This window comes from Choloepus didactylus, chromosome 12 (genome assembly GCF_015220235.1).
Source record: "Choloepus didactylus isolate mChoDid1 chromosome 12, mChoDid1.pri, whole genome shotgun sequence".
Classification (NCBI taxonomy): Eukaryota; Metazoa; Chordata; class Mammalia; order Pilosa; family Megalonychidae; genus Choloepus; species Choloepus didactylus.
The window spans coordinates 102,113,823-102,133,481 of NC_051318.1; the positions used below are offsets into that span (position 1 = coordinate 102,113,823).

At 37.3% G+C, this 19,659-nt stretch overlaps 1 protein-coding gene across 3 annotated transcripts in view; it reads right to left on the reverse strand.

Annotated features, from left to right (window-relative positions):
• The window catches only part of NEK5 (NIMA related kinase 5), a 93,792-nt gene that overhangs the window by 4,040 nt on the left and 70,093 nt on the right, over positions 1–19,659 (reverse strand). For all 3 annotated transcript variants that reach the window (XM_037800118.1, XM_037800119.1, XM_037800117.1), the window contains exon 23: positions 11,882–11,996. In XM_037800118.1, the coding sequence (XP_037656046.1) occupies positions 11,882–11,996 (115 nt within the window). The remainder of the gene's footprint in view (positions 1–11,881; positions 11,997–19,659) is intronic.

Sequence of the window (19,659 nt, forward strand, 5' to 3'; positions counted from 1 at the left end):
TACATGTAAATTTTACATCAAAAGGTAAAAACTAAACAAATATTTAACTTTAGTTAACCATATGTCTGCAGAAGTATTTAGAAGGAAATGTACTGATAACTGAAATTTAATTTTAAATGCATCAAAAATAAGATGGATGGATGGATGGTAAGACGGATGGATCGATAGACAAGTGATAGAACAATATAGTACAATGGTACTGGTAGAATATGGGCTGTGGGTAAATGGGTGTGCACCGAAAAATTCTTTCAACTTGTATATTTTAAATTTGGCAAGATGAAATGTTGAAGAAATTGAATCATATATAACCCAAGACTAAAAGAGGAAACTACAAAAAAATTGTAAAGACATTTGAAAATGAAAAGAATGAAAACACTATATAATAATATGTGTGGGTTTCCGATTAATAGTAAACAAAGAGAAATTGTCTGACTATAGCTATTATAGACCAGGGGTGAGAACCATTTTTTGTAAAGGAGCAGTTAAATACATTAGGCTTTTGGCCATACAGTCTCTCTCGCACCTACTTGACTTTGCCAATGTGGCTTAGAAGCAGCCATGGAGAATGTGTAAATGAACATGTGTGACTGTTCCAATAAAACTTTATTTACAGAGATAGGAAAGTGGGGTAAAAGTTATTGGAAACTGGAGGAAAGGGGGATCCTTGTCATGTAGTGGAAGAAAGTTTAGCTAAAGGAAAGAGTTAAAAAGCTGTGTTTTTTTTTTAATAGTTTGGTGATTTTCAAAGTTCTCAGCCTCTCCACATGGCAAATGATACTAAAATTAAGAAATGGCTTCCAAGCAAACAGCAAATCCAGGGCACTTGTGGGAAGACATGGGCCAAAGAGGAAGCTGAGAGTATGACTACAAAATCTTTCGTTACTATCTCAGAAAAATTAAATATGGTGCCTCAGAGCAGCACTCAGTCAGACAGAAGGCCCTCTAGAGGGTTTAAGGGTGTGCCCTGTAGATCCCCTCAGACAGTCAAGGTTGCTAGGAAGCTTAAGGTTGAGGTCCCCCAGAGGTTTTCGCATAAGCCCCAGACACAGAATGGCTTTTCTCAAAAAGATCTGTGGGCCTGGCTTTTGTCTAATGGCGTGAACTCCAGTATGATTTGCAGAAGAACCTCAAGGTTTTTGGTAGAATTATATATACAGAAACACAGCCAGGTAGGACTGAAAGGGACAGAGACAGTACAAAGTGAGGAGATTGCTGGATTCCAAAATTCTTTTGGCAGGAAGCAGGCTGGGAAAACTACCCATCTGTAAACATGTGCTTCCTTTCATGAAACAGGAAGACTCAGAGAGCAGAACCAAGACCCCAGGGTGCAGATCCAAAAGTCATGGAGAATTATTTCCAGACTTTGACCCCTAATCAAGGAACCTCCAACATTTGTCCAGCTATATTTCAGAATTTCTATTAGCCTGTGGCCCTTTCGCCTCTCCCATTCCCACCCCTTTGTGAACAGGACTGCGTATACATTTGTGCTGTGCCTGTCCCATCGCTGTATGTGAGTTGTGTAAAGGGCAGATATTTTGTCTCTTTACTTTCAAAGGTCTATAGATTGAAAGGAACTTTACTCGAGGAACTGAACTTAAGGGATTACACCTGAGGAGCCTCGTATGCATCTGGACCTCATAAGATTATGGATTTTGAACCTATATTATAACATAGAAATAAATAACTAACATCCCTAGGAATAAAATTTAACACGAAATGTGCAAGATCTACATAACAAAAGTTCTAAAATACTACCAATGGTGCAAAAATTACAAACATAAAAGCACACATTTTTCCTGTGGAAAAAAAATCATAAAGATGTTAATTCTCCCTGAGTTAATCAATAAAGTTCACAAGATCCCAATAAAAATGTCGACAATATTTCTTCCCTCTCTCCCTCCTTCCTCCTTCCCTCCTTTGTTCCTCCTTCTTTCCTTTTCTTCCTTCTTCCTGATTCTCATACTCATATGGAAAAATAAACAAGCAAGACTAGCCAGGAAAATTCTGAAAAAGGACAGTATTTAGAAGAGTTAGTCCCAAGAGAGAATAAGCCATATTATAAAAAATTTATATTTATAATACAATAATTAGATTAGAAAGCATAGGAATTCTGTACATACAAATACATAAATAAATATTGTGTATCAAATACATGGTAAAGGGAAAGACTTCAATAAATGGTGTTGGGATAAATGAGAAGCTATTTGGATAAAATAAAGATGGAGCACACCTTGCATTGTAATAGGAATAAAATTCAAGATGATTAAAATATTTAATTTAAATATAAAATTAATTCATAAATGTACTAGAAATAGCTTGGGGTCAGTTTTTAAATAAAATAATTGATAAGTCTATGTAAATAAAAGTAAGAAACGTCTACATGGCACAACCTACCATAAAGAAAGTCAAATGGCAAACAGCAAACTGGGAAAGATATTTTCAAATTATATAACAGATAAAATACTAAATTCCCTAAAATAAAGAAGTTCCTAAAAATCAAATAAAATTCCAATAGCCCAATTTTTTTTTTTTATCAACAAAGGCAAAAGCTTGTTTATTTTGAAAAAAAAAAATACAATCCTCTAGTGAGATTGATTTACATAAGAAGAGAGATGACTTAAATGATATTAGGAATGAAAAGGGGGATGTAATTACAGTAAATATAATAAGAAAATATGAAAGGTCATGGAGTTATGTCAATACGGTAATTAAAGTACATCACTCCTTTCTCTGCACTTCTGAAATGCCTTACTTGTGTACCTATTACAGCACTTATTTCATTCTCTCTTGTATCAGGTGTTACAGAAGACAATCTTCAATAGACTGTGATTTCTTCATGAGCAAGACTGTCTAGTCATTTTTTTTTTTAATCTTCATTTTATTGAGATATATTCACATACCACACAGTCATACAAAACAAATCGTACTTTCGATTGTTTACAGTACCATTACATAGTGGTACATTCATCACCCAAATCAATCCCTGACACCTTCATTAGCACACACACAAAAATAACAAGAATAATAATTAGAGTGAAAAAGAGCAATTGAAGTAAAAAAGAACACTGGGTACCTTTGTCTGTTTGTTTCCTTCCCCTATTTTTCTACTCATCCATCCATAAACTAGACAAAGTGGAGTGTGGTCCTTATGGCTTTCCCAATCCCATTGTCACCCCTCATAAGCTACATTTTTATACAACTGTCTTCGAGATTCATGGGTTCTGGGTTGTAGTTTGATAGTTTCAGGTATCCACCACCAGCTACCCCAATTCTTTAGAACCTAAAAAGGGTTGTCTAAAGTGTGCATAAGAGTGCCCACCAGAGTGACCTCTCAGCTCCTTTTGGATTCTCTCTGCCACTGAAGCTTATTTCATTTCCTTTCACATCCCCCTTTTGGTCAAGAAGATGTTCTCCGTCCCACGATGCCGGGTCTACATTCCGCCCCGGGAGTCATATTCCACGTTGCCAGGGAGATTCACTCCCCTGGGTGTCTGATCCCACGTAGGGGGGAGGGCAGTGATTTCACCTTTCAAGTTGGCTTAGCCAGAGAGAGAGGGCCACATCTGAGCAACAACGAGGCATTCGGGAGGAGGCTCTTACGCACAACCATAGGGAGGCCTAGCCTCTCCTTTGCAGCAACCATCTTCCCAAGGGTAAAACCTGTGGTAGAGGGCTCAACCCATCAACCCACCAGTCCCCTATGTCTGTGGTCATGTTAGCAACCATGGAGGTGGGGTAGACGAATACCCCTGCATTCTCCACAGGCTCCTCAAGGGGGCACTACATCTTTTTTTTTTCCTTGTTTTCCTTTTTTTTTTTTTTTTTTTTAACTTTCCCTTCTTTTTTAAATCAACTGTATGAAAAAAAAGTTAAAAAGAAAACAAACATACAATAAAAGAACATTTCGGAGAGACCATAACAAGGGAGTAAGAAAAAGACAACAAACCTAAGATAACTGCTTAACTTCCAACATGTTCCTACTTTACCCCAAGAAAGTTACATAATATAGCAAAATTTCTGTGAACTTGCTCCTACTATATCCATCAGAAATTAACAGACCATAGTCATTCCTGGGCATCCCCAGAACGTTAAATAGCTTATCTGTTCTTCTTGGATTATTGTTCCCCCTTCCTTAATTGCTCTCTATTGCTAGTTCCCCTACATTCTACATTATAAGCCATTTGTTTTACATTTTTCAAAGTTCACATTAGTGGTAGCATATAATATTTCTCTTTTTGTGCCTGGCTTATTTCGCTCAGCATTATGTCTTCAAGGTTCATCCATGTTGTCATATGTTTCACCAGATCGTTCCTTCTTACTGCCGCGTAGTATTCCATCGTGTGTATATACCACATTTTATTTATCCACTCATCTGTTAAAGGACATTTGGGTTGTTTCCATCTCTTGGCAATTGTGAATAATGCTGCTATGAACATTGGCGTGCAGATATCTGTTCGTGTCACTGCTTTCCGATCTTCCGGGTATATACCGAGAAGTGCAATCGCTGGATCGAATGGTAACTCTATATCTAGTTTTCTAAGGAACTGCCAGACTGACTTCCAGAGTGGCTGAACCATTATACAGTCCCACCAACAGTGAATAAGAGTTCCAATTTCTCCACATCCCCTCCAGCATTTGTAGTTTCCTGTTTGTTGGTATCTCATTGTGGTATTAATTTGCATCTCTCTAATAGCTAGTGAAGCTGAACATTTTTTCACGTGTTTCTTGGCCATTTGTATTTCCTCTTCAGAGAACTGTCTTTTCATATCTTTTGCCCATTTTATAATTGGGCCGACTGTACTATTGTCATTGAGTTGTAGGATTTCTTTATATATGCAAGATATCAGTCTTTTGTCAGATATATGGTTTCCAAAAATTTTTTCCCATTGAGTTGGCTGCCTCTTTACCTTTTTGAGAAATTCCTTTGAGGTGCAGAAACTTCTAAGCTTGAGGAGTTCCCATTTATCTATTTTCTCTTTTGTTGCTTGTGCTTTGGGTGTAAAGTCTAGGAAGTGGCCACCTAATACAAGGTCTTGAAGATGTTTTCCTACATTATCTTCTAGGAGTTTTATGGTACTTTCTTTTATATTGAAATCTTTGGTCCATTTTGAGTTAATTTTTGTGTAGGGGGTGAGGTAGGGGTCCTCTTTCATTCTTTTGGATATGGATATCCAACTCTCCCAGCCCCATTTGTTGAAAAGACCATTATGACTCAGTTCAGTGACTTTGGGGGCCTTATCAAAGATCAGTCGGCCATAGATCTGAGGGTCTATCTCCGAATTCTCAATTCGATTCCATTGATCTATATGTCTATCTTTGTGCCAGTACCATGCTGTTTTGGCAACTGTGGCTTTATAATAAGCTTCAAAGTCAGGGAGTGTAAGTCCTCCCACTTCGTTTTTCTTTTTTAGAGTGTCTTTAGCAATTCGAGGCATCTTCCCTTTCCAAATAAATTTGATAACTAGCTTTTCCAAGTCTGCAAAGTAGGTTGTTGGAATTTTGATTGGGATTGCATTGAATCTGTAGATGAGTTTGGGTAGAATTGACATCTTAATGACATTTAGTCTTCCTATCCATGAACATGGAATATTTTTCCATCTTTTAAGGTCCACTTCTATTTCTTTTAGTAGAGTTATGTAGTTTTCTTTGTATAGGTCTTTTACATCTTTGGTTAAGTTGATTCCTAGGTACTTGATTTTTTTAGTTGCTATTGAAAATGGTATCTTTTTCTTGAGTGTCTCTTCAGTTTGTTCATTTCTAGCATATAGAAACATTACTGACTTATGTGCATTAACCTTGTATCCCGCTACTTTGCTAAATTTGTTTATTAGCTCTAGTAGCTGTATCGTCGATTTCTCAGGGTTTTCTAGACATAAGATCATATCATCTGCAAACAATGACAGTTTTACTTCTTCTTTTCCAATTTGGATGCCTTTTATTTCTTTGTCTTGCCGGATTGCCCTGGCTAGCACTTCCAGCACAATGTTGAATAACAGTGGTGACAGCGGGCATCCTTGTCTTGTTCCTGATATTAGAGGGAAGGCTTTCAGTCTCTCACCATTGAGTACTATGCTGCCTGTGGGTTTTTCATATATGCTCTTTATCATGTTGAGGAAGTTTCCTTCAATTCCTACCTTTTGAAGTGTTTTTATAAAAAACGGATGTTGGATTTTGTCAAATGCTTTTTCAACATCTATTGAGATGATCAATTGATTTTTCCCTTTTGATTTGTTAATGTGTTGTAATACATTGATTGATTTTCTTATGTTGAACCATCCTTGCATGCCTGGAATAAACCCCACTTGGTCATGGTGTGTGATTTTTTTAATGTGTCTTTGGATTCGATTTGCAAGTATTTTGTTGAGGATTTTTGCATCTATATTCATTAGGGAGATTGGCCGGTAGTTTTCCTTTTTTGTAGCATCTTTGCCTGGTTTTGGTATTAGATTGATGTTAGCTTCATAAAATGAGTTAGGTAGTGTTCCATTTTCTTCAATGTTTTGAAAGACTTTGAGTAATACTGGTGTCAGTTCTTTCTGGAAAGTATGGTAGAATTCCCCTGTGAGGCCATCTGGCCCTGGGCATTTATTTGTGGGAAAATTTTTGATGACTGATTGGATCTCTTTGCTTGTGATGGGCTGGTTGAAGTCTTCTATTTCTTCTCTGGTCAGTCTAGGTTGTTCATATGTTTCCAGGAAATTGTCCATTTCCTCTACATTATCCAGTTTGTTGCCGTACAGTTGTTCATAGTATCCTCTTATAATTTTTTTAATTTCTTCAGGATCTGCAGTTATGTCACCTTTTTCATTCATTATTTTGTTTATATGGGTCTTCTCTCTTTTTGATTTTGTCAGTCTAGCTAGGGGCTTGTCAATCTTGTTGATTTTCTCAAAGAACCAACTTTTGGTGATATTTATCTTCTCTATTGTTTTTTTGTTCTCTATGTCATTTATTTCTGCTTTAATCCTTGTTATTTCTTTTCTTCTACTTGGTTTAGGATTGGTTTGCTGTTCATTTTCTAGCTTCTTCAGTTGATCCATTAGTTCTTTGATTTTGGCTCTTTCTTCCTTTTTAATATGTGCATTTATTGCTATAAATTTCCCCCTTAGCACTGCTTTTACTGCATCTCATAGGTTTTGGTATGTTGTGTTCTCATTTTCATTCGTCTCTATATATTTAGCAATTTCTCTTGCTATTTCTTCTTTAACCCACTGATTTGTTTAGGAGTGTGTTGTTTAACCTCCAGGTATTTGTGAATTTTCTAAGTCTCTGATGGTTATTGACTTCTAATTGTATTCCATTGTGGTCAGAGAATGTGCTTTGAATAATTTCAATCTTTCTAAATTTATTGAGGCTTGTTTTATGTCCCAGCATATGATCTATTCTCGAGAAAGTTCCATGAGCACTAGAAAAGTATGTGTATCCTGGTGATTTGGGATGTAATGTCCTGTATATGTCTGTTAAATCTAATTCATTTATCAGATTGTTTAGGTTTTCAATTTCCTTATTGGTCTTCTGTCTGGTTGATCTATCTATAGGAGAGAGTGATGTGTTGAAGTCTCCCCCAATTATTGTGGAAACATCAATTCCTTCCTTTAGTTTTGCCAGTGTTTCTCCCATGTATTTTGTGGCACCTTGATTGGGTGCATAGACATTTACGATTGTTATTTCTTCTTGCTGAATTGCCCCTTTTATTAGTATGTAGTGGCCTTCTTTGTCTCTCAAAACATCTCTGCATTTGAAGTCTATTTTATCTGAGATTAATATTGCTACACCTGCTTTCTTTTGGCTGTAGCTTGCATGAAATATTTTTTTCCATCCTTTCACTTTCAGTTTCTTTGTGTCCCTGTGTCTAAGATGAGTCTCTTGTATGCAACATATTGATGGTTCATTTTTTTTGATCCATTCTGTGAATCTATATCTTTTAATTGGGGAGTTTAATCCATTTGCATTCAACATTATAACCGTGAAGGCATTTCTTGAATCAGCCATCTTATCGTTTGGTTTATGTTTGTCATATTTTTCCCCTCTGTCTATTAATATCCTTTATTGTACCCATACCGAATCTCTTTAGTACTGAACCTTTCTCCAAGTCTCTCTGTCCTTTCTTTGTGTCTCTGTCTGTAGGGCTCCCTTTAGTATCTCCAGTAGGGCAGGTCTCTTGTTAGCAAATTCTCTCAGCATTTGTTTGTCTGTGAAAAATTTAAGCTGTCCCTCAAATTTGAAGGAGAGCTTTGCTGGATAAAGTATTCTTGGCTGGAAATTTTTCTCACTCAGAATTTTAAATATATCGTGCCACTGCCTTCTCGCCTCCATGGTGGCTGCTGAGTAGTCACTACTTAGTCTTATGCTGTTTCCTTTGTATGTGGTCAATTGCTTTTCTCTTGCTGCTTTCAGAACTTGCTCCTTCTCTTCTGTGTTTGACAGTGTGATCAGTATATGTCTCGGAGTGGGTTTATTTGGATTTATTCTATTTGGGGTTCGCTGAGCATTTATGATTTGTGTATTTATGTTGTTTAGAAGATTTGGGAAGTTTTCCCCAACAATTTCTTTGAATACTCTTCCTAGACCTTTACCCTTTTCTTCCCCTTCTGGGACACCAATGAGTCTTATATTTGGACGTTTCATATTATCTATCATATCCCTGAGGTCCATTTCGATTTTTTCAATTTTTCTCCGCATTCTTTCTTTTATGCTTTCATTTTCCATTCTGTCATCTTCGAGGTCACTGATTTGTTGTTCAACTTCCTCTAGTCTTGTACTATGAGTGTCCAGAATCTTTTTAATTTGGTCAACAGTTTCTTTAATTTCCATAAGATCATCCATTTTTTTATTTAGTCTTGCAATGTCTTCTTTATGCTCTTCTAGGGTCTTCTTGATTTCCTTTGTCTCCCGTACTATGGTCTCACTGTTCATCTTTAGTTCTTTGAGTAGCTGCTCTAGGTGCTGTGTCTCTTCTGATCTTTTGATTTGGGTGCTTGGGCTTGGGTTATCCATATCGTCTGGTTTTTTCATATGCTTTATAATTTTCTGTTGTTTTTGGCCTCGTGGCATTTGCTGAACTTGATAGGGTTCTTTTAGGATTTGTAGACCAATTGAAGTCCTTATCTCTAATTTATCAGATCTACAGCTTCGTGGAGTACACTTTCTCTAACTAACCAGCAGGTGGCGTCCACGAGCCACCTGTTCTCCACAAGCCAGTTCTCCCCTGCTTAGCCTTTTTGGTGAGTGGGGGAGTGAGTCTTGTGGGGTCCAATTGGTGTACCAAGCTTGCGTGTGTAGTTGGTGTTGCCTGCCCTGTATATGGGGCGTGTTTCTGGGCAGTCGGGGTGGGGGGTGGCTCTAACAATCAAATCTCCCTGGTGATCCTAGAGTTTTAAAGCTGCTGCAATAGTCTAATCCTTCAGTTCAGTCCTGCCACAGTTTGTCTCTGCCACTGACCCACAAGTCCTTGGTATTGGCGTATGGCTCCTGAGACTTGCAAGTGGGCCCCTCTTCCAGGCTGTGCACCCCGGGTCCTCTGTTGAGGGATGACTGTGCTATGTCACAGGTGAGTGCCATCTCCCCAGGGCGGTTCTGGGCTGCTGGGCTGTGTAGGGAGGCTCCCAGTCTGCTCAAATGATGGCTGAATGGGGCTCTGTTAATTCACACTGCTCCCCCTTCCCAGCTCTGGGACATTCAGCTGAGGTTGCAGGGAAGGCTAATGTCCACGCCCAGTTTTGTGGTGTGTGCCTGTCATTTGAAGCACTTCCGTCACACTGGGTTGTCTGGGGCAGTTCTGGGCTATGGGGCTGGGGATGGGCAGGAGTGTTTCCTGTCCACCAGGATGATGGCTGTGAGCGGACACCCCCCTTTTCTTGGGAAGTTGTGGTGTTTAGTGAATTTTCTCAGCCACTGGATTATTGCGTTTTGTCTCAGAGCTCTCCTAGTTCTGCTCTTGACTTGACCTGCCCAAATTGCAAATCTTTGAAGCTTTCTGTATTGGGCTTCTTAGAGTAATTGTTTTAGAAAAAGAAAAAAGGATTAAAAAAAAAAAAAAAGGGGGGGGGGACCTCCTCAGAGATCTAATGGGTTATTGAAATGCTAAGAGACAAAGCAACCAGGGCCATTAAGGAGAGGTCCACAGGGCAGAGAGATCAGCTTTTCTTCGGGATTTGCAAATGCGCCTCAGGGCCCTTCCCCTTTCTATGTTCACCAGAACTCCAAAAATTCTCCGCTTTTATTTTGGAGTTTTTCGTGTTGTTTTTTTTCTCTATGCCTGTCTCCTCTCTGCTGGGCTGGCTGCTCTCAGATTCTCTGGTGTCTGGTCTCAGTCTATCTATGGTTGGAGTTTGGATCAGTAGAATGAGATTCCGATAAGGGCTGCCACTGCAGTTCTCCCTTCTCCTTCCCGGAGCTGACAGCCCCTCCTCCCACGGGACTGAGCCTGGCAGGGAGGGGTGCGGGTCCCCTGGCCGCAAAAAACTTACAGATTTCGCTGATCTCAGCAGTTCCACGTTTTCATGAGTGTTGTATGAAGTATGCCCAAAGTCAGATTGCTCTGTGGTGTCCAGTCCACGCAGTTCTGGCTTTCTACCTACTTTCCTGGAGGAGTAACTAAAGCATACAGCTCACCAGTCTGCCATCTTGCCCCAATTTTTTGAAATGGCTGAGGCTGTGAATAAATTTTTTCCAAAGAAGTAAAGATGGCTCGTAAAACTTCACTCATAAGAGAAATGTTATTTAAAACTTTCCTGAGATGTTATTTTTAAAAAAATCTATAAACTGGGCAATAATCCAAAAGCTTGAGCAAGAAATACACTGAGCAATAAAGTGTGTGGGGAAACAGGTACTTTCATATTTTGATGGCGGGAGTTTCAACTGGTTTAACCTCTATAATGACAATTTGACAATCTCCAATATACAAACGTACATACACTTTGACCCAATACTTTCTACTTCTGGGAAATTAAACTATAGATATACTAGTATTTCTACATGGTGACATATATTCAATAAACACTGTTAATTGATAAAAGCAAATTGCAGGACAGTATGTACACTATGAAACCACCTATATAAAAAAAGCAAAAGATACAACATACACAAGATATACATAGTTCCTTATATTTGAATAGAATTCCTCTGCAGAAGCACATAATGAAAGCACATTAGATTGGTCAACTGGGGAATTGTGTGGGTGAGGTAAAAAGAGAGTTAGAAAGACTGTGAAAAGATTATACATTTTGACTTTGGAGTTATATGAATATATTACCTATTAAAAATAAATTATAATAAAATTTTTTAAATCCAAAGGACTCCAAATTTAGAACTAATAAGAGACCTAAGTAAGATTACAAGGTACAACATCAAAGTGTACACAAACCACAGCCAATGTGAAAACACAGTAGGAGAAAACAGAGGTCATTTATAATGGCAATAAAAACGAAATGACACCTATACCATGAAGAAAATTATACAAGATTGAAGAATATAAAAAAAAGACGTAAATGAATGGAGAGCTATATAATATTCATAGATGTTAAGACTCATAATAACCAAAGTCAATTCCAATAAATCAGTCAACAAATGTAATGTCATCTGATCAAAATCCCAACAAAGCTTTACAAGAAACCTTATTAGAGAAGGCAGAAATATACAGGTTGAGTAAAAGGCAGCAAAGGTAAGATAATTGTGAAGAAAAGGTGTGGAGACTTGAAGAAGATGTGGGGCCCAGCCTTACTAGATATCACAAGTTATGATGAAGCCATAGTAATTAAGACAGAATGTTGCTGATGCAGAGACAGACAACAGTGGCCATGGAAAAGAATTGAGAACCGTGAAATAAACCCAGTGTAGGCTACATTCTCTATCTCAGCAACATTATGAAGTAGATACTTACGTGTCATCATCATCTGATCTAGGTTCTAGTTGCTCCTCTTCCATATCAATATCAGAAACCCCTTCCACCTTCCCCTCATTGTCTTCTTTAGGAGGCCATTGTTTCAATGTTCCCACTATTAAAAAAAAGACAAAGGGAGAGATAAAATTTGGAATTTAGAAGTAGTTTGTAAAGTCACATAAAAGAGACAAATCTTTGGCAAGATTAACAGGAAAAGAAGAGATGAGGTACAAATAAACAATACTCAGAATAAAAAATGGGACACAAGTAAACATATGTTAAAAAATTTTAATTATAAAAGAATATCATGAACCTTGCGCTCATAAAATCAAAAATTTACACAACATGAAAAAATTCTTGAATATTATATGTATCCAAAATGACTCAATGAGAAAAAGAAAATGAAAATTAGAAAGTATCCATTAAAGAAATTAAGTAGTCAAATGTCTTCCTTACAATTCCCATACCTGCCACAAAGTCCAAGATCCAGAAGATTTTATAGCTGAATTTCAGCAAACCTTCAAGGTATAAATAAACCCTATGTAATATATATTGCTCCAGAGAATAGAAAACTACCTAACTGATTCTATGAGGCTGGTACCAAAACCAGAAAAAAACATTAAAAGAAAAGAATAGGTTAGTTTTGCAATGATGTAAAGATCCTCAATAAAATATAAACTCACTAAGTCCATTTACATTTAAAAAATAAAGTTCAATATTATCAAACTGGGTTTATCCTAGGAATTGAGGATGAGTTAACATCAGAAAATCTTAACTGTAATTTGCCATGTTCACAGATGAAAGGATGACTGATTATCTCAAAATAAGCAAAAAATAAAATCTTTCAATAAAATTCAAACTTCATTTAGGATGAAAACTTTAGCAAAACTAACCTGCTGTACCAGACTTTGCTTATGGACCCAAATTTCATCCCTCTCTACTTGACACCTATCTCTGGGCTTCCAATTAGATGAGATAATAAATTCCTCCATTGTTTACATCAGTTTGATTTCAGGTTTCCTGTTGCTTGCAGCTAAAAGCACCCCATCTATACACCTGATGAGGAATATGTACCAAAAACTTATGGTGAGCATCAACCACAAGGATAAAACTTTTTAATCTTTTCCACTAACATGGAGAATAAGACATGAGTGAGAAGTGACACCCCAATTATTCAACACTGTACTAGAGTGGTGAGCAACACAACAAGGCAAGAAAAAGAAGAGGAAAAAGAATCCAAAAGGAAGAGACAAATTGTCATTTTGGAGGTAAGTACTTCCATTATATAGAAAATTTAAGAAAATCTTATGTGTAAAAACTTGAGATTTGTCAAACTGGACCACCCTTTTTCTCTGCTGTTTTATAAACTGGTTATCTATCTTATAGTTAGGTTTAATCATGAATGCCCGCGGGAAAACACACACGTGACCATTTTTTCTTCTTCTTTCTGCATTTATTCTTCTTACCTAAAATGCACTTTTTTCTCCTGGGAAAATGATCAGAAGATGGAAGATGGTACAAAATTTCAGAAATGAAATTTCAGAAATGAAATGATCAGATGATGATGACACGTAAGCTGCTATAGAAATGTAGCAGCCCCTCAAAACTCCAAGATTTCATCAAGTATAAGATGTACTTTAATTTTATATACCAACAACAAAGAAAATATTCCCAATAAAATGATACAATTTTTTCTTAGTCCTTATAATTGATATTTTATAAATATAAATTAATAAAAGAACTCTTTTATACCTTTCTAAGGACACATTTTAAATCTTATGTCACTCTTGCACATTCATAAAAATGAAAGTATACCCTTCCCCATACTGTCCACACCCCCTTTCAATATGAACAAGTTAGGGTGCTCACTGCCTAGACACCCCTGAAGACGGAGAAAGAGATTAAGTGAGAGGAGGGGATAGCAACAAACAAGACAGGATTTAACAAAGGTCTATGAATACTGAAACTTTATATATAAATATATATATTTTTTAGATGCTGGGGTGTTGGAACGGCTGGAAGGAGGTAAATGACATGGTAGAGCTGTAACTTATAACATCCTTTGAAATTTGCTCTATAGTTACTCATTGAATTGTGCTTTGAAAGTCCTTACCTTTCTGTATATACCCTTTATTGCATAACAAGGAAAGAATTGAAACTGTGGAACTGTAACCCGTAACAATTTTTGAAATTACCTTTATAACTGCTTGTTGAGCTGTACATTGAAAGTTAACACCTTTCTGTATGTATGTTATATTTTACAATAATGGAAATGGCTGAAGTTGTGGAACTGTGACCCATGACATTCTTTGAAATTTGTTCTTTAACTACTTGTTAAATTGTACTTTGAAAGTTATCACTGTTAAGTACATATGTTAATGTTCACAATAAAAAATGCATTAAAAAAAGGAAAGTATAAGTGAAATAAATTGGATAAGGCATTCCTAAAATTGCTCACATTCAGAGTCTTACTCTGAATTATTTGTTTTATCTCACCTTTTTTTTTTTTATTAAATTCCGTTTTATTGAAATACACTCACACACCATACAATCATCCATGGTATACAATCCACTGTCCACAGTATGATAACATAGTTATGCGTTCATCACCACAATCTATCTCTGAACATTTTCCTTACATCAGAAAGAACCAGAACAAGAATAAAAAATAAAAGTGAAAAAAGAACACCCAAATCATCCCCCCATCCCACCCCATTTGTCTTTTAGTTTTTATCCCCATTTTTCTACTCATCCATACACTAGATAAAGGGGGTGTGATCCACAAGGTCTTCACAATCACACTGTCACCCCTTGTAATCTACATTATTATATAATTGTCTTCAGGAGTCCAGACTGCTGGGTTGGAGTTTGGTAGTTTCAGGTATTTACTTCTAGCTATTCCAATACATCAAAACCTAAGAGGTGTTATCTATGTAGTGCATAAGAATGTCCACCAGAGCAACTTCTCGACTCCATTTGAAATCTCTCAGCCACTGAAACTATTTCGTCTCATTTTGCATCCCCCTTTTGGTCAAGAAGATACTCTCAGTCCCACGATGCCGGGTCCGCATTCATCCCCGGGAGTCATATTCTGTATTGCCAGGGAGATTTACCACCCTGGGAGTTGGGTCCCATGTTGGGGGGGAGGGCAGCGAGTTCACCTGTTAAGATGGCTCAGTTAGAGAGAGAGAGGGCCACATCTGAGCAACAAAGAGGTACTCAGGGGGAGACTCTTAGGCACAATTATATGCAAGTTTAGCCTCTCCTTTGTAGTAACAAGCTTCATAAGGGCAAGTCCCATGATTGAGGACTCAGCACATCAAACCGCCAGTCCCAATGTTTGTGACAACATCAACACCAGTCCAGGTGAGGATGTCCAACACATCCGCACCTTCCCCCAGATCCTCGGGGCTGGGGAGGGGGAGGCTGTAAATATATTTTTTATTATCTGTCAAAATTACTCTGGGATGTGTCACTATTTCACTCCAGCCTATACTAACCTATCATATCTCACTTCCTATTCAAAGTTCCATGCAATTGTGGTGTTTGAACAAATCGACTGTAGAGCTGTACCATTTAGAAAATTTAAATCCTGTACCAAACAGATATCTCTTCCCTTGGTCTCATATGGAAGTTGAAGTTTTAAAACACAGTCAGTTTCGACCTTTACCCTTTGGTCTGGCTTGCCCTGGTCTTAACCAGACCTGCTTCATTCATATCACTAATTGAAATCTGGGCTCTTTTTCAGCTTTTTTTCTTTTTAACAGTGGCTGTATGCACTAATACTGACATTCATATCTGCTGAGCTCTAGCTCTGAGTTTTCAGGTGTCTCAGAGATATGCATTGTTCCAGAGACCAATCAGGTTATATGCTAGGGGATCAGCATCTCAAAGCTTAGAGATAGGCATTACAATTCAGGGACAGAGTTAACTGCTGTAAGAGCTTACAATCTAGGGACTATTACAATAATTATGTCCACATTAGGCTATGTTCTAAGATTCAATTCTGAGTTCACACATTGTAGTTAGTCCATACTGGTGAGGCACTGAAATGTTTGCCTTTATTTCTGGTGTACTTCACTCAAATACTGTGTACAGGATCCATTCACCTCGTTGCGTGTCTCACAGCTTCACTCCTTCTTGTAGTTGCTCAATTTTCCACTGTATGCTTACACCACCGTACACCATTCCATTCTTCAGTCAATGTACCCTTAGGTCTTCTGTACCCTTTGCAAATCATGATTACTGCCTCCATGAACACCAGTTTGCAAATGTCCGTTCATGTCTCTGCTCTCAGATCTTCAAATGACATACCCCACAATGAGGTTGCAGGACCTTTTGGTCCCCACATACTTAACTTTTTGTGGAACAACCACACTGACCTTCAGAAAGGCTACACCATTCTACCTGCTACTCAACAGGTAGATAGGTACATCCCTCTCACCATGTTTTCTCCAACACTGTTACTCCTATATATACATTTTCCTACAATTTTACAGAGTTATTGAATTATTTTTTATAATATATCAACCAAACTTTATTTGGATCCTAATTCAAATAGAAACAGTAATAAAATGATTTGTTAAATAACTAGGGAAATTTTGAATTACTTTTGGAGTCAAAATCCATTTTTTCCCACATAATTTCAATCTTCATGAAATTGAGGGCACTGTTGAAACAGTTTTCTCAAAAGATCGACAAAAGAACTAAAAATGTGCTTTAACACTATGTAACTAGTTACATACAAATTTAAAATTGTATGTGTCTGGTGGATTGACACTTTCTTCATTATGAAAATGTCTTTTTTTTATGTCTAGTTATGCTACTTGCTTTAAAATGAATTTTACCTTGGTTAGTGTTTTCATGTTATACATTTTTCCATCCATTTACTTTCTACCATTCTGAATACTTAGGTATAAAGAGTATCTTTTCAAAGCAGCCTACAGTTCTTTTTTTAAAAAAAACTAGTATAAAAATACATGTCTTTTAATTGGAATATTTAGTTCATATACATATAATGTAATTTTTCATATTTGAGTTAAATCTACCACATTACTATTTGTTTTCTGTTTGACTCATCAGTTCCATGCCCTTGTTTCTCTTTCTTGCCACTTTTTGGGTTAAGTTTTTATTATGATCTCAATTTTTTTCCCTCTCTAGGCTTGTAAATGTAGTTACCCTACATATTACATGCATTTTCATCTTAATGTATAATATAACTTAGTACTTTTGCCACTTTCCAGACAATGCATAGATGTATTTTGCATGTGCTATTTTGGTTGTGTACATCCTCTCTCTCTGTTTCCATCACTCCAAATTAATTAATTCATAAATCTACTGTATTTTCAAATGGATGCTTTTACATTAGGCATATGGGGCAATTTATTTAACAAGTGTGATTAGAAACAGGAACTTTTCTAAAAAAGTGGAATTAAAAGCAAAGTGTACATTTTCTTTTGTAAGTTACGTGAATACACATGGACATACCTGCAGGTGGAAATGTCACCACTGTGTAATTAAGTAAGTTTACCTATTTTAAATCAATAGGACTTTCACTGCAAATTATCACCCATATTATTTCCTAAAGTATGTTATAAAATAAATGAATTATCTGTAGATTCATATAGCTCATCTGTGAAGTAGTCTGGCTAGCTGCAAACAGCCTGAGTATTCTACTTGGTGTGGGACTCAGATAGTTTTTGTTCTCCTGTCCTAGGAGGACAATTTTAGAAAGCTCTTATTTTTGTTTAACATGATAGAAAAAAGAATGATTTGCTAACTAGAGAAGTATCAAGCAGCTATTAACAGGAAATGCAGCTATGATGTTATCAAGGCAACCATGCAGCCCAAACACACAAGAAAAACGGAGGAGACCTCCCCACCAAAGAGTCCCTCTGAGTGGTTAAACTATAAATAAGCTACTAACCTGAATTAATTTTGAACATGTAAAAAATACACTTGTCCTTGTTTAAAGAGCGTGGCTTTTACTAGTAAGACTGATTTAAAAGGATTTTGTAAAGTCCTGCTACTTTAAACTTTTTAAATTAGGAAAAATTAAAACATGTACTCAATGAAGCCTCATTTTTTAAAATGGAATCTGGAGCTAGAAGCATCAAAGCAATTAATTTTCAAGGAGCTGGGAGTCCAAGCTAAGGACTGTTTGATGAAGGATCTATGAATAATGCTTAAATGTATGACAAGTAACTAATTCTTAAATGCCTGCCTTTCATACACTGTGCAATTACACCTGTAATCAAAATTATTAACATTTAGACATGCAGAAAGTCGTTAGGAAGTTGATAAAAGTCAGTCTTAATGTTATGGTTTCCCTATCCAATCTGAGAGCATTCCAAGCATTGGCAATTACATGTCTTTGCATAAAGTGTTACTAAAATGCACTGAGGCTGTGTGCTAAGTCACAAATATTTACAGCACCTGTAACTGAGTTCCAGGCACTGGGAATGAAGAGGTGGATGGGGTGATGATCAAGACCAACTCTCATAGCTATAGTGTGTAGGGTAGTGGGGAAAAAAAGATATTAAATAAGAAATTGGAGAAAAGTGAAATTACTATTATAATCAGAGAATTACAGAGTCTGGTGGAAATATCCAACATTGAAATCAAACCTAGACCCATGGTAGGATTTGTTCCCAGGGCACAGATGTTTCCTCAATAATCTAAAAGAGTTGTTCCCCATCAGTAGCACACAAGAAATAATTTATTTTCATGCAGATCCAAGTTTCACATAGCAATTACTAAACATTCACAATAAAATCACTACTCCTTCTTTTCATGACCTGAACTTAAATGATTAGTAACAGAATGTCAGTACATGTATTTTTTTTTTCATTCACTTAACAAATATTTGAGTGTGAATGAATTTCAGCATGAGACTGAATGAATGTGAAATTTTCAGAGGTAGTTAAGTTTGGGAGAGAATATTACAAAGTTGAAGACTTACAGAAAGCTTCTTAGAATTTCTTGGATTTAAAAAAAAACACACATTAAGAATCTATTATATTCTACATATCTTTGCTAAGCCCTGCCTGGTAGCATGGGGGAAAGTAGGGAGAGAAGGATAACTGCCAATAATAAAACATAAGGACAGGAATGGGTGGGTGGTTGCATGAAAGCAGACTCATATGGGAGGGATTATTTAGGCAAAGAAGTGGGAGGTGAATTCTGAAGCAAAGGAAGAGGGGGTCTTGCTAATGAAGAGGGGCAGGCAGCTGTGGGGTTGGGCCGGCCAGGCTGGGAGGGGCTGTCCAGCCTTGAAGGTGCTTAGACAGGCTGCCCAGAGCCTAGATTTTATCATGAGGGCAAAGGGGCATCATTTGGCAGGATATAAGCAGAGAAGAGACTTAGTCCATTTTAGGGGGATCATCTGGCAGGGGTGCTGAGGGTGGACTGAATGGGAGGAAAGATTTCCAGAGCCAGAAAGTCAAAATTAATAAATGGAAAAGCAGAAGCTAAGCCTACTTATAATAATGCCTGGGAATCATCTCCAGAGAACCTCTTTTGTTGCTCAGATGTGGCCTCTCTCTCTAAACCAACCCTGCAAATAAACTCACTGCCTTCCTCCACTACATCGGACATGACTCCCAGGGGTGTAAATCTCCCTGGCAACATGGGACATAACTCCCAGGGGTGTAAATCTCCCTAGCAATGTGGGAGATGACTGGGGATGAGTCTGATCCAGCATCATGGGATTGAGAAAGCTTCTTGACCAAAAGGGGGAAAAGAAATGGAACAAAATAAAGTTGCAGTGGCTAAGAGAT